The sequence below is a fragment of the Myotis nattereri genome, assembly GCF_964212035.1.
Source record: "Myotis nattereri genome assembly, chromosome: 12".
NCBI classification, from domain to species: Eukaryota; Metazoa; Chordata; class Mammalia; order Chiroptera; family Vespertilionidae; genus Myotis; species Myotis nattereri.
In genome coordinates, this window is record NC_138087.1 from 80,250,702 (window position 1) to 80,265,824 (window position 15,123).

The 15,123-nt window shown below is 52.9% G+C and overlaps 1 protein-coding gene across 2 annotated transcripts in view; it reads right to left on the reverse strand.

Annotated features, from left to right (window-relative positions):
- DDX31 (DEAD-box helicase 31) overlaps positions 1–15,123 on the reverse strand; it is a 58,634-nt gene that overhangs the window by 6,088 nt on the left and 37,423 nt on the right. Inside the window, exons 18-20 of one of the 2 annotated variants that reach the window (XM_081103298.1) lie at positions 10,521–10,592; positions 10,171–10,282; positions 4,198–4,366 (exon numbers count right to left, since the gene is read on the reverse strand). In XM_081103298.1, coding sequence (XP_080959424.1) covers positions 4,198–4,366; positions 10,171–10,282; positions 10,521–10,592 — 353 coding nt within the window. The remainder of the gene's footprint in view (positions 1–4,197; positions 4,367–10,170; positions 10,283–10,520; positions 10,593–15,123) is intronic. The other variant, XM_081103297.1, reaches the window with a different exon arrangement.

Sequence of the window (15,123 nt, forward strand, 5' to 3'; positions counted from 1 at the left end):
GGTCAGTAATCCAACCTAGACCCCCACGTCGGTGTTTAGAAACAAGGGGAGCAGCAAGGGCACAGATGTCTCAAACCCCGAGGTGTGTGCAATACAGTAACTCCTCCTCGTTATTTAACAGTTACCAACAAGAGCGGGTGAGAAGCAGAGAGTGACATAGCCGGGGTTCCAGAGACCAGAGGCCACAAAACGGAGCTTTGTGACAAGCACTTGTGGCCCTTCAGAACGTCTGGGGAGTCAGGTTTGGAGGACGGTCACGTGCGTTAGAGACCACCCTGCAAGGACAGCCCTGGAGGTAACAGGTCGGAGGTGCCTGGCGGGGCTCGGGGTTTGGCTGTGCTGTGACCAGGCTGAGGGCGGCCCCGTGCCTCTGCTGGTGACCACAGGCTGCGGAGCACTGACCACGCACGCCCAGGCCTGGGAAGCTCTGAGGGGTAAGAGACCCTCATTTTAAACTGCCTGCCTGTTTGACAAATCAGCAACTACCAGGTAACACTTTAGCGAGGCTGGTTTGAAAGAAGTTATACCAATAAATAAAACTGTATTTCTTTTAAGTGTCGCCGACAATTCAGATTTTTGTTCTGCTACTAATTTTAAGAGGAGGGAGCTGAGAATAGGGGAGCGAAATGCTTGAGTAACCGATGAGGATGATGGCAGTCTCTAGGCACCACGGCCAGAAGACAAGGGCATGGGCGGGGGGGGGAGGGGGGGGGGTAAGGCCACTCAGTGGCTACAAACTACAGCACCCGTGAGCAATGGTGCTTTTTGTATTTTATAATTATCGCATCAGCTCGCTCCGATGGGGGCAGACAGCAGACGCCTGGCAGGCTGTCACCACAACACCCAGGCCGCAGGGCCCACCCGTTTCTCTCTTCCTGAACCGTTTTCCAGAGCGTTGGGCAGATGAGAAACCTGGGCTGGCCCACTGTGCCTGAACACGTTCTGCTCATGTGAAACGGCCCAACTCCGCTCCCTCACGGAGAGGGTGCTGGCTCTCAGCGTCTCCCGGGCAGACACAAGCTCTGGAAGGAATGTTAGCTTCGCTTCTCAGGATCTGCTGATCCACATGCTTCAAACCCAGAACTGCCTTTCCCGGGAGGGAACCGCTGTTTGCGCCGGATGCTGCTGGGGGCCAGTATTTCAGCACAGCGCCAGCTCCCCGTGTGCGTGTATAGGTGTGCGGGGCGGGGCTGTTTTGACAGGGGTGTGTAGGTGTCAGAAGAGGTTTTGTGTCCTTCAGGACTGAGGACTGGGAAGCAGACAGACACCTGGTGATTAAGATCGCATATGGGGATATTAACCATTGGTTTTCTCTTCCTGAGAAGTGGTCAAGGAAAGGCATAGAGACGAGATAAAACTTCCCTCTGTCACTGCATGGAAATGCCCGATAATCCCCAGCTACCCACCTGCCCTTCTGCACAGAAACCTGGGCTGGTAACAGGGAGGAGGATCCGCCAACAGCTGCAGGTCCGGCTCCCAGGCATCAGAGGTCTGAGAGAACACATGTCGTCTGTGCAGGCGACACCACAGAGTGGACTGCGGACAGCGTGGAGAACGGGTGCTATTATCTCATCGCCCACACAAAACAGAAGGACCCCTCTCTATCGGGACAGATGGGTTTCATGGGAGACGCCACAGCTCAGAACAGTCACTGGTCACAGCCCAGTCTCTGCACTCTGTAGGTTTAGCGGACTTTGCTGTCCAGTCCTCAGAGCAGCACTGGCACTTGCCTGAGCCCTGACGGAGGTGCGGACAATCTGTCAGGTTTCTGCCGCCGCTCGCTCCGACCACAATTATACGGTCCATGTGCAGATCAGCTGCAAAGTCATTCTTCCACCGGGAGTGACAAGGTTCCCCCAATAAAGAAGGTACCCACTGGATCCGAGTGCCGTCTGCATGGGCAAGGCAGGACAGGGGTGGGAGGATGTAAGGAGAGCGGAGAGAAATGCCCTCAAGAGAAGGGCACAACCACGGGAAAGCGCCGTAACCGAGTGGTGACATGGCAAGAACAGAGAGCTGTATTGTCACGGCGCCGTAATCCCGTGACACACTGCTGTCACTCACCGCCGCTCCCCGCCTTGCCAGCCAGACATCAAAGGCTGCCCCATACCATCTTACACGCTCTTTATCGGCTAATCAGCCCATTCTTCCCTGAAGAAAGCCTGTGAAATCCCCACGCAGGGGCACCGCCGTCCTGGTGCCCATCTGCCAGGAGGGTCGGCAGAGCAGGCAGTACGCTCCCTCCCAGCAGCTTCTCAAGGTAAGGACAATGCTGGCTCCAAGCCCCTCCCAGGGCCTCCGGCCTCCGCCCTGCCCTCCAGGATCTGGGTGGGAGCTGAGGACATGCCAGTCTGGAAAGTGGCTGCCTGGATAACACTTGCTAATGACACTGCAGTCACAGAGGAGTCACCTGTGACAATGGAATGCCGGGCTCCACTGAGGTGCAAGGAGAGCAACTCACAAAATGTGCTTCTGACCAGTCTCACCTGGCAGGTCTCCTCCCACCTTCTGAGGGTGTCAACATCCAGAGGTGGTGTCAGGGTGGCCAGGTCACTCTCGCAGTACAGGCCTCGTGGCTTTGTCACATGCTCAGAACCGGAGTTAATAAGCGCAGGCACCAGCTACCCCGAACCCAAAGACAGGGGCAGCCTCTGGCACACCGAGCCCGGCCTGCACAGCTGGCACCCGGCGCCCCACCTGGGGGAGACAGGGCAGCGCAGTGCTGCAGCGTGTGGAGAAGCGCCCGCCTCAGACACTGTCCTGCACGAGTGGGAGCTGGTAACGAAGGAAGCAACAGCTTCGTAACAACTCCAACGCTGGACCCGGAATCAGGCAGAATCTTACCCATTATGCAGAGCCTGTGGATGCCCAGCCCCTGCTCAGAGCAGGAGGTTCCAGAGTCTTAACCCTCCAGTTTCCAGCTCTGGGTCCTACGGGGCCTTGTGTAGGGCCCTTTATGGTCCAAAAGGAAATTCACATGTAATTTCTCATTCTGGTTCTCAAGACAATCTTGTCAAATAGCTAAAAATAGAGACTTCCTTTTCTCCTTTGTCACCGAGGAAATGGAGGCAAAACAGGGCCCAGAGCTCACAAGTGCACACCAGATGGGGCTGGACCTGTGGCCCACGTCCTGTGACTCCAAGACCAATGGTCATGCCCCACGCCGGTGGCCCTTCTCCCTGCCATTTCACGCCAGAGAAACTGGGCCCTGACAAGGCCGATGCCGCCACCGGCCTCACGGTGATGCTGTCCTGGAGCGTGCTGGAGAGGGTGCTGCCTGCAGGCTCGCCACTAGACAGAGAGCACGTGGACTGGGGCATTTGCAATTAATGTGCAAAACTAAAGCGACACAATGCCAACTACCTGTCCGGAGCACTCAAGGGTTCTTGGTGCCCACACATCTGTGCAATGTGTCCTCCACTAACAGGCCGCAGGAGCAATAATGCCAACCACCCAAACTCCCTGTGGACTCGCCTCCACTCCTGGGATCTCCAGCACTGGTTCCGGCCAGGGCTGGGCCAGCCGCTGGAGGAACAATGGCCGAGAAAAGAAGTCACACTGTCCTTGCGGAGGGACCTCCTGATGTGTGAAGATGGGCTCAGGGCCCGGCGCCCCCAGGCCACGCTCCTCACTGACTCTCCTCTCCCAGCTTCCGAGGGAGGGAGTCACTGCGCTCACCTCAGGAGCGCTCAGCACTGGGGGGCACTTCAGCACCAAGGACAGCGGCACGGGCTGGAGCCTGCCTAGCTCACCCCTCACCGCTCAGCTCACTGGGACAGGTGCGCCCCCAGGTCCAACTTCAGGGAACCCGCCAGGAGTCTTGGAACAAGCCCAGGCTTTCCAGGGAGGAGCTCCGACAGTGGTAAGTCCCCAGTTACTCCACACCAGCAGAGAAGTCAGCAACAGGTTTATCTTGCTGCTCCCGCCCATCGGGACCCGACTGAAGACACCACTAAATTTCTGCCAGTGCCTTAAAAATGTTACAATTAGGTATTTTATCCTCTCGCTCCAAGCACTTATTAATTAAATTGAGAGAAGGACAGATACTGGTGATGACTTACCATGAAAATCAAAGAGGGCAGGTTACACAGAATGCCAGCAGCGACCGGCCCAGCTCACCACTGCGAACTGGATGCAGCTCTCCATACCCATCAGACTTTGGGCCACTCGTCACAGGACGAATTCTGTGCATCTTACCTTTTCACGTTCACTTTCCTCTTCTTCACAGTTGAGCCACCAAGGTTTTGGGGGGCGTCTCTCAGCCCGAAGCTCTTAGCCACATGGCCCAGGTGGAGCAATCGGATGTGGAAGATGTGCTTCAGCGACCGGGGGTAGGTCGCGTAGGCGCGGATGAAGGACTGCAGGGCTGCCAGAAAAATGAAGGAGAGGAAGGCAGTCAGGGCGGGTCCCGAGGGCTGCACGCACCCCAGCCAAAGGCTGTCCTGGGCAGGGCATCTTGCCAGGCCACAGCCAGCAGTACAACATACATCGCAATGTCAATCTACACTTGCATGCTTCTTAATTCTTCAGAAACAAACAAAAACCCTCCAACAACAACCCTATAGGCTCCAATCATCCCTTGAATAAACCCAATTTAACTTCAGACTTGGCTGTGTGGCGCTAGCAGCTCCGGAGGGCAGGGCCCGTTTCCGCATGAGCCCCGAGGCCCAGCTCAGTACCTGGCACACACAGTGAGTGTAGACGTTGCTGCAAGTGCTGCCTCCACCACAAGCCCCGCCTCCAGCTCCCCAATCCACAGGAGTCACTGGCACCACTTCATCCAGGACTCATGGGATTTTAAAACCAAATTCATTCTCAAGTATCCAGGACTGACACCGCGCAAAGAATGTGCAAAGGAAATGAAACAGAATTTTTTATTGGTTTTCTTCCCCCCCCCTTTTTTTTTTTAGAAAGAGGAAGGGGGCGACAAACACTGATGTGAGAAAGAAACATCGATTGGCCACCTTCTGCATGCACCCCGACTGAGGATAGAACCCACAACCTGGACGTGTGCCCTGACTGGGAATTGAACTGCCACCTTTTGCTGTACAGATGGTGCTCCAACCAACTAAGCCACTTGGCCAGGGTGTGAAGCATAAATTTTAAAGGAGAAAGAAAAGGATTAAATTTCTAAAACAGTCCACAAAACAGCTCACCCCTTGAGGACTGCTAACGGCTTAGAGATGACCATCAGACATCCTATCATGAAAGTTTCCGTCCTACTCTAAAGGTAGGAAGTGGTCCGGTCCTAGACCCGGACTGGGTGACTCAGTCCCAGGAGGGCGGAGCTCTGGCCACCTCCACTCACACCCCTTTGAGGAAAGATTTCCCTTGAATATCTGCAGTAACAATGAAAACGGAGTGTCTGCCCTTTTCCACGGGCAGGGCAGGTGGGGTTGCTCTTAAAGCGTCCCTGGCCATCGCTGCTCACTGTACCTCCCAGCCAGTCTCCTGCCACCAGAGCCCAGGGGGCATGCCTGGGGGGGGGGGCGGGCACTGAACAGCAGCCTCCCTTGCCGGCGTGCCGAGCCACTGGACTGGCAAGTTTGCCCGCAGCTTAACCGTAATATCCCAGCAGCACCCGGGACTGGCGTTTATGAACAGTAATAAAAAGTGTCATTTTAGCAGATCAGCTCCGGGAAGGTCCTGGGAATCCATCAAAGCTCTATTTACTGAGCAAAGTGAACTCCTTTTCCCAATCGATGAGAAATAATAACCAAGGCAACTCCTCTGCACCCCTCTCTAAGTCTGTGCTTACTCCCCTTTTTCATATCTGGGGACTGGCTGCTTTTTCAAAGAAAACCTCTAACGCTTCCAATGGCTCCTGCTGCCTGGAGGGTTCTGACAGCCGGCTCGACACAGAGCCACAGATCCCGTCCTCAGAGAGCACAGCACACACCTGCCGGCCCGGGAGCCCAGCCTCTTCTCCGTTTCCCAGCCCCCAACATGGACTCGTCTGAGAAACCAGACTGAAGCCCAGCCAATGAACGGCGCTTTCCAAGCCTACACCCAACCGCTGGCTCAGGCCTCCTCCCTCAGCCCTGTCCTCCGCCGAACAGGCCAACCTCCCCTTCCGCCTGCTCCCCGTTCCTCCTCGCCCCACACCGACCCCAAGAGCCTCTGCCCGGGAGACATAGGGACCGCAGCTGTACATGGACGCTGAGTTTGCCCAGAAGTGGCGGGAGGTGCTGTCTCCTGGGACCAGTGGCCAGGCACTATTTTGCACATTTTTTCTGAACCTCCCTGTCCTCAAGGCCCCCGTCTCACTGGGGACGGGGACAGCTGGTCATCCTCATACCCTAGTGTGGGTGCCCACGTGTGGGTGATTCAGAGAAGCTGGCAGTTCGGGGGCATGGCAGCCTCGTGAGGACCTTCTGAACGGCCATGTCAAGACTGTAGAGTGAACGGGCTGTGGGGCCAGGACAAGCGGAGAGCAGAGAGGGAAGGAAAGCGGACATTTACTTGGGACGAGGGAGGAAGCTGTGGCAAGAGTGGGAGCACTCCACAGTCCCCGAGTCCCGGCTCAGAGCCAGATGGCTGATGAATTAGGGGAAATCTATGTTAAAGTACCCTGTATGGACATTTTGCCCCTTTTCATAGAATGACATTTACTCCTGCATCTGATCAGGAAAGATGGGGTCTTATGGCCGCTTAGGATCAAGGCGGCAGCAGGGAGCCAAGTCCAGCCTGGCCCCAGAGGAGGACCCGTCTGTCCAGAGTACAGGCACACACACCTCCCGCCCTGACATCACTGCGACCACCACCCAAAGGGGGCGGGGCTGGGAGGGGGCAGGACGGGGCACGGCTTGGTACCCTCCTCTGAGCGGCTTGGTACCCTCCTCTGTACCCTCCTCTGAGCGACAAAGGCCTGGCCTGGCTTGCCTCTGACCCACTGTGGGGAGTGGCTGACCTGCCCCGGTGCCTGGGCTGTCCTGGCTCTGAGAAGATCCCTTCCAAGCCAAACATAAACTCCTGCACACAGCATCCCCTGCTCTTCAGGGAGGCCCGGGGGGTGGGGGGTGTGTGGGGGGGTGCAAACCGCAGGAGAAGTGGGAATTTGCAGGGAAAGGATTCCACTTACGAGTCTGGAGCTCAAACTTTCGTTGCCACTATATTTGCCATTTGAATCTCTAGTTAAAAAGATGCAAGAGCCGAGACCGGTTTGGCTCAGTGGATAGAGCGTCAGCCTGCGGACTGAGGGGTCCTGGGTTCGATTCTGGTCAAGGGCATGTACCTGGGTTGCGGGCATATCCCCAGTGGGGGATGTGCAGGAGGCAGCTGGTCGATGTTTCTCTCTCATCGATGTTTCTAACTCTCTATCTCTCTCCCTTCCTCTCTGTAAAAAATCAATAAAATATATAAAAAAAAAAAAAAAAAAGATGCAAGAAATGAAGGAAAAAGGGGCTAGTGCTTCTGGAAACTGACAACAATTACTGCTGGTTATGAACAGTGACTGGGTCAGAAAATTCGAAAGGAAAACAAATGCGTGCTTGGCCCAGTTTCCAACTAGTTTTCTGCCACAAAGGCAAAACCCAGCTGCTTTGTTAATTATTCATGAGGTGGGTTCTGAAAAGGCATAAAGGGAGGCATGTCAGGAGTGGGGTTTTGCATATGCAAAAGACTGAAATGCAAAAGATAGCATCACTTATGGGGTGTGGTAGCTGGCCCCATGTTGTAAATTCAACATGTTTGCAGTGCAATTACGTGTATATCCCCCAACCCTCCGAACGCAGTCCTCAGTGACAGAAGAGATAGGAAGAGCAAAGAGCTGGATGTCTGAAGGGGTGACGGAGACTCGCCACATGCAGTCTGTCCCAGGCCACATGAAACTGGTGTGGAAATCAATTAGCCGATAAGAACAAAGATACATTTATTTCCTTCCTGGGATGAAATGGATGGGGAGTGGCCCCACTCGAATTGCCTTTTAAAGGAAGACAAGTACCTCTGTTTGCTGTTTGGTCTTAACAAGGTCAATGGTAATGATGAGAAGACACAAAACCACATTCCCTAAGGATGAGTTACTGTAACAGTCACTCCTATGACCCAGACACCTCAAGTAGTTCTGGTCTCGCCAGAAAACTGCAAACACCTGTGGTCTGGCTTATTGCAGTGTGCTTTACACCTGCCATTCTGCAGCAGCGCCTCGTCATGTACAGCGCAGCAAGCTGAGTCTGCCTAACTGACTGCAGATATCCGAACTCTGCAAAGCCGCTAAGCTAGGTTCTTTGGAAACCCCTTAGGAACTGTTGGACTCACTTCAGGGAAATGCCAAGACTGTCTTTAGGCCAGAACCAGGCCCCAGGCTGGAAGGATGCATGCTGATCTGTTCAGCGGGGATGGGGCGAATACTGGGACTTCACCTTCACCTGTGCAGCGGGCCTGCTCTCTGAGTGCGAAGGCCCATGACAGGCACTCGGCGATGCTGGCTGGCTGACCTCATTTACCAGCTCCTTCCTGACGGCCGTGGTCGCCCTGCGGCCCGTCCCCCAGCTTTCACCCTTGCCCCCAAATCCATTCTTTTGAAGCCCCTGTGAGGCCACACACAGCGCTGCCCCTAGCCCCCGACAGCTCCATCTGATGCAGGGTGACCCAGGCCCTCGCTGTGATCTGGGTCTGCCCCCAGCCCACACGCGGGCTGCCTTCCTGAGCCCCGCTGCCGGGAACCCCGCCAGGGGCCTGGCCTCTGAGTTTTTGCTGTGACCTTCACAACAGCGCTCACTCTGACGCGTTTACAACGCACCCTGCCTGCCACCCCTTCGCAGCCCGTCTTCTGCTCCATGTCTTACATAGTTCGGATCACCTTCTCATAGACTGATTTGTGTGTAATTTACTTGTTATGTTCATTGTACTCACTGTCACCCTCCCGCTGGAATGTCAGAAAGGTAAGGATTTTTGTCTGGTTAGATCCGACGTATCCCAAGCACCCAGAACAGTGCCCAACTCAACAGATATTTGTTAAATGATTTTAAAAAGAAATTTCAATTTATAAAAAGAAAAGAAAGGATGTCATGGTGTTCATACACAGTTAAGTCCTCATTTAACGTCGTGGATAGGTTCTGCGGCTTTAAGCAAAACGACATATAACAAAAATGGCTTTGTCACAGCCTTACTGATATGAACAAGAGTTGAGTTCTTGCAGCATCTCACCAACATTTTAACAAAACAATGTTGGACAAACAATGTTATCTGAGGACCTGCTATATTGGTAAGCCAGCCAGGCATTTTCCCTCAAAACAGTTGCTCAGTGGTTAGTGTTGGCCCCAGCACCAAAGGGTCTCAGGTTCGATTCCTGATCAAGGGCACGTATCTGGGTTACAGGTTTGATCCCTGGTCCCCAGTTGGGGTGCATTCAAGAGTCAACCAATAGATGTGTCTCTCTCACATCGATGTCTCTCTCCCTCTCTCCCCCCCCGGCTCCTGCCCCCTCCCACTCTCTAAAATATCCTTGTGTAAAGATTAACAAAACAGACAGAAAGCCAGCAGGGAACTATCCAGAACTGTGGCCTCCCAACACGGAGGAAGTCATACTGGCCCAGGTCACAGGAGTCTCCACCACAGAAGCCACCAGCCCTCCCCTCTGCTCCGCACTCAAGTGAACTGTTGAGCCCACACCTCATGCTTGGTGATCCCAGGAGACAACTTATCCCATAAAGGGTCTGAATATTCGATTAATGCCCGACTCTTCTGTAAACGCCCTAAGAACTGGGTTCGTGGTCTACAGCCCTTCCTCAGCACTGTTCTTTCTCATCTTTCTTTGTACCTTTAAACAGGCGATGCTGAGGTCGAATACCACCAGCCCGCACTTCACCTCTGATTTCCATCTCTACAGGTATTTCTACTGACAGGTCATATCTCTCCTAGCCAGTTTTCAAAGGAGAAAAATGGATCGCTAAGCCCCACGCTGCTGGGTCAAAGCTCTAGTCGTGATGTAAGCCGAGATAAAGCCTCATTTGTGCAAACCACACGGAAGAATGAAATTAACATTTAATATCACTGTAAAGCCTTCCGTGCCTGCCTCCCAACCCCGTAGCATTAGGGAGATTGAAGGCTTTTGCTGGTGAGCAGAGACGCCTGTTTGGCCTCTCGACCTGTCTGTCGGGTGTGCGGGCGGAGGTGAGCACACGCTCTCTGCTGGGCGGGCCACCCACAAGCACCTGGAGACGGACTGACCTCTCTTTGCCCAGGCAACCGTCCCCTCGCAGGAGTGCACGTAATCCTCAAACACCGTCTGCAAGACTGTGGCTCGTTCTTGGGTTTCCTGGGGGCCAACAGCCTGGGGTTGCTGGGAGGGTGATAGGAGGATTAAAGGAGAGACAGTCAGAGGCAGGAATAATGAAGCAGTTTATAATAGATTTAATAACAGTAAAATCACACAGTAACCACCTCGGGGCCAACAGGGTAATCCTTTCAATATTACCAGGGAAAAAAGGGGCTATGAAGATGTTAAAGTCAGGCAAAGACAAGGATGGCTTTGTGACGGAGCAGACCCGGTCTGTTTGTTTATTTATTTACTTACTAACTTTTCTTCCTGGCCTCTTATCACTCACGTTCAAATTGAAAGTCCACTGGAGACACTCTGGAATTTTCCGGGTCCAATTCGGGCATTTAAAACACCAATGAAGCAAAGTTGTTCTCAAATGACTCTTGTACCTCCTCCAGAGGCCCCAGATCTTCCCCTCCCTCCTCTGGGCGAGCTCCCCGTGAGCTGCCTGAACTTCACCCCACCCTGGATTCCAGAGAGCACATCCTCACCCCCAGGCCGTTCAGATCATTCCTTCAGCCCACCGAGCCGAGCTCCCAGGAACCTGTTAAGGCATGGGCTGTCTCAGCAAACTGTTCCCTATAAGAAACCGCATCTGTATGCATTGAAAGACCCTACAAAGGGGATGCGTTAATAAAATACTTTCATCCTTAAACCATGGCAAAGATTTCCATTCCTTGTCGCCTCCCCCGCCCCCACCCCAATGAGTGTTTTGTTTCTTACACATCTTAAAACACACACGCAGGCTTGAAGGAGAAACCGAGATGCAAAAGAACACGTTGTGCAGCCCCATGTGGCTGACACGTTGACTCTTTGAATGGGGCGATCAGCCTCTGCTGCACACTCCCCGCGAGTCACGGGGGAGACGAGGCGGCCCAGCTCATGGTCCCTCTGACCCCGCAGAGGACCGGGGCGCCTGGCCGGCTGCCGGCCTGCCCCAGACGCTGAGCCTCTCGCTTCGAGAGCTGCCAGGGAGGAACAAAGGGAGAGAAGAAAAGCCCCCTTCTTCAGGATCGACATTCACCTCTGTATTAAGAGAGACTGAACACCCTGAAAATGTTTTTAGTTGAATCAGATCATCCTGCTACCTGTTTGGCTGATGACAGTCTAGCTGATTTCACAGTACATGGCCCCCTAAGGGCATCCCCCGCTCAAATGTCAGGAGAAAAGTCACTCCGGAGCCGTGTTACGAAAGTGGACATTTGCTGTTGTCATTAACAAGGATTTTTTCAGCCGCTTAACTGATGTGAAATGCAAACTTTCTGTGCTGCCCTCCTTTCGTTAAGCCACCTCCGCAGCGCGACTGTCACCTTCCTCGCGTTTTCTTAAAGAGACGAATGTGAAATTAGCGAGGATGCCCTTTCCCCTGGCGGACAGAATCCTCTGTTATTAAAAAGTAAAGCACTTTAATAATGAAAACTTTTCCCTCTTTTTCCTGTGTTTTAACTGTTTAAAATTAATGAGAAGGGCAGAATGGCTGTCAAAGCGATATTGAAAGCCGGGCAGCCAGGACCGAATAAGCACAAAAATCCCTCCAGAGTGTTAAATAAACAGACTCAGCCTCCGAATCCCTCTGTTGGTTATTGTATACATTCTGTAACAGCTCTCAGAATAGATCTGAGAGCCAGGGAGGCAGAGAGGGTTCAGAATTCCAATAAAGGCCTCAAATTAAAGACAGCCTGGTGCGAATTCCAGGAGAAAATTAAAGAGACCTCAAGCTTAAGTGACAGGTGACTTGCTTCTGTGACACAACTGTCAGGGGACTTAGTGATAATATGGCAATATATTACAAAGGGCTTTTCTTATTCCACCCTTTAGGTTTCAAAATGAGGCATCTTTTTTTCCCAACCCCCCAAAAATTACATATACACACACATATAAAAATGTGAGTGTGTATACAAGTGGAATATGTAGAAAGAGGCATTAAAACTGGGTTCACACGTCTGAAATGATGAGGTCAGTTTTAGTAAAAATGAGGAGTTAGTGGCAGAAAATATACTTTGGAAAAAGCATGCCTTGCTACCCCCACCCGTTCCCTGAAATACTCTATTTTAAAATTGCCCCTCCTGAGAGTGAGTGAGGCACTTCTCAGTTGTCTTTTGGGGAGGACAGTCTAAATTTAAACTGAAGACAGGGGGCAGAGTGACGCAGTGCGGCTCAGCCCAGACAGGTAAGCTGCTCCCCTAATGAGGGTGGGTCAGGCCCCGAGGGCACGTGAGCCCCACAGGATGCTCTGGCACCTCGAAGGCACCAATTCCGTGCTGGCTAATGAAGCCAGCCGGCAACGAGTGGACCGAGGCCGTTTGGAGACACGTTTCCAACAGCTGCACGCACTCAGGCCCTCTGTCTGGGAGACCCGCTGATCTGGAGAGAAGAGGCGATCAAAGGGCACGCTGCAAGGGCTGGTGATCTTATTTTAATTTCAATGTCTTTCGAGGCCAGTGACAGGTTTCTGTTAGAGTAAGTTTACAGGCCTATTTCACAAGACAAAAAATCTCACAGGAACGTGCCCCCTTTGAAGACTGAAGATAACAATCCCACGCTTATCAAGAAACAACAGATGAGTTGAAGATAACTGCACCCAATTGTTGTTGTAAAAGTGTTAAGTGGGAGCAGTAGTGGGGAGAGTGGCTTTTCGGAGGGAAGCATGTGTCTTGATATTGCTAACTTCTAAAGCATTTTAAAACTAAATGGAATGATTTTGTTTTAATCACTTTATTGCCAAGCTGAGTTTTATTCCCTAGAAACTTCTGAGTGCTTCCCAGAAAAGTTGAAAGATCAAATGTATTCTCTTTGTAGGTGGGTGAACTCATACACCCGGGCGCGGCTATATATATTTTATATGCCTAAATATGAAATATACATTTTACAGATGCTTCCCCGGTTTGCTTTCTGTTCACAAGAGCCCAGAAACATACGTGCCAAAGGGACATTTACAACGGACTTCAACCAGGCAAGTGGGGAGGGCAGTGTAGTGAGCCGCCCGGCTACGTGTGGCAAGGTCCGTCCCCCGGGCCCACTCCTACCTGCCAGCACTGGCCGTGCTGCCCAGCTGAGAACAGCCAACAAGACGCACTGCACTATGGCAACTAGAACTAAAAGCTGGACCCAGCCCCCACTATATTCCTCCTGCTGTTCACAACACTGTCAGGCTGTGTATCCATGTGATCACGAGTAATATTATCAATTTAGTTTATTTGTTCTTTGTCCTCTGAATTCAAGCTAAAATGGGTCAAACAAGTCAGGTTTTCATCAACAGGACGCCTAGAACCCAGCAAGAGTAGTTTCATTTTCTAAGTTAGCTGGGTGTTTTGGTGTCAATGAATGCCCACCCTTGCCTAGCACTTTTCTTTCTAAAAACTAAGACCATCAAACCTTAAAAATATCAAAACACTCCATCAGGGCAGGAGCCTGGGGTGTAGAGTGTGTGCAGGGAGCTCTATGCCTTGACTCATTTAAACCTCCCAACTGCCCTACGAGATGGGCACTCTGGTTCTCCCCATTTTACAGATGGAAAAACCAAGGCTGGGAGAGGCTAACTGGCCCCCAGTGCAGAACCACTAGCTGTGAAGCAAGGACTCACACCCAAGTGCGCAACCCTGGGCCTAGCCCCTCTGCGCCCAGCAGGCTTCAGGGCTGGCCTCGAGCCAAGGCACAGGCTGGAGGAAAACCTGACTGCAAGGCCACAGCGGGTGGATGCTAGGAAAGGGCCCCGTGTCCTGAGGAGCAGAGGGGACCGCAGCTGCGCTGCTCCTCCTTTGGGGAACATCCTGAAGGAGGCCCCACAATGCACCCCACGACCCGGGCTGACACCTCCACCAGGGCCGGGCGCAGAGCGTCTCCGTGAAGAGGGGCTGAGTGGACCTTCCTGTCTCAGCTGCGGCCTCACCGCTTTGCTCTCATTTCCGAGGAGCAGGCAGATGCTAACCTGCCGCTCCTGGTGCCACGGCAGAAGGCTTGGCGTCACTGCGGGGCTCTGATGCCACATCTGCTATGAACTGATGTGACAACATGACAATGATGAGTAAGAACCACAGCAATAATAACCAAATGCCTTTGGTAGCGGGGCCGGGGTTTGGGCTATTTCTTACTCCACCCTCCAGCGTCCTCATGAGAAGAAACCACCGTCATCTTTACTTTGAAGAAACTAAGGACTAGAAGGGCCAGCAGTGCCCAGTCGCTCCGCTGAGCAGGGACCAGGAGTGACCTGAGGCCACGCTCCGAACCACCCTGCCCCACGGCCCCTCCAACAGCTCCCCCGGGGCCTGCGCAGCCCGCAGAGCTCTCCGGGGCCACCAGGAAAGTTGTGGAGGCAATAAAAACCCTAACTAGAACCTGCAATCGCTCCAGAAGAGCAGAGGCGTCAAGACCAGGCGTGCCCTTGTCACTGGTCAACTGTCTTGATCGTCCACTCTTAGGAAGGGGGTCCCAGTCCACTGTGCTGGGAGGTTTGCCATGAAACATCGCCTCAAACAGCTTGTTGATCAGCTGAGTCTTTAATCACTTTTCTTACTCACAGGGAGCTTGGTTGTGTGCCATTTATTGACCAATTTTCACTTCTATAAGAATGGTTTCCATGACCTATATAAAAAGGAATGCAGTTCCATTTTCCTGGTTTGGTTACTACAAGGGAGGATGTTGGTGTGTAAGGGTGTGTGCTTTGAAATCAGACCGCTTGCTCTTGCATCCCAGGAGGACGAACGACTAGTGTGCCCTGCCAATGTCCCTTCACCTCTGCAGCCTCGGCTTCCTCATCTACAGAGTGGGAGGTGAAATGGGACCGAGCCTGTGAACAGCCTCGTGTAGTCCCGAGTCCAGAACCCACAGAGGTGACAGACGCTGGGATATTCCTCTCCTTTCCC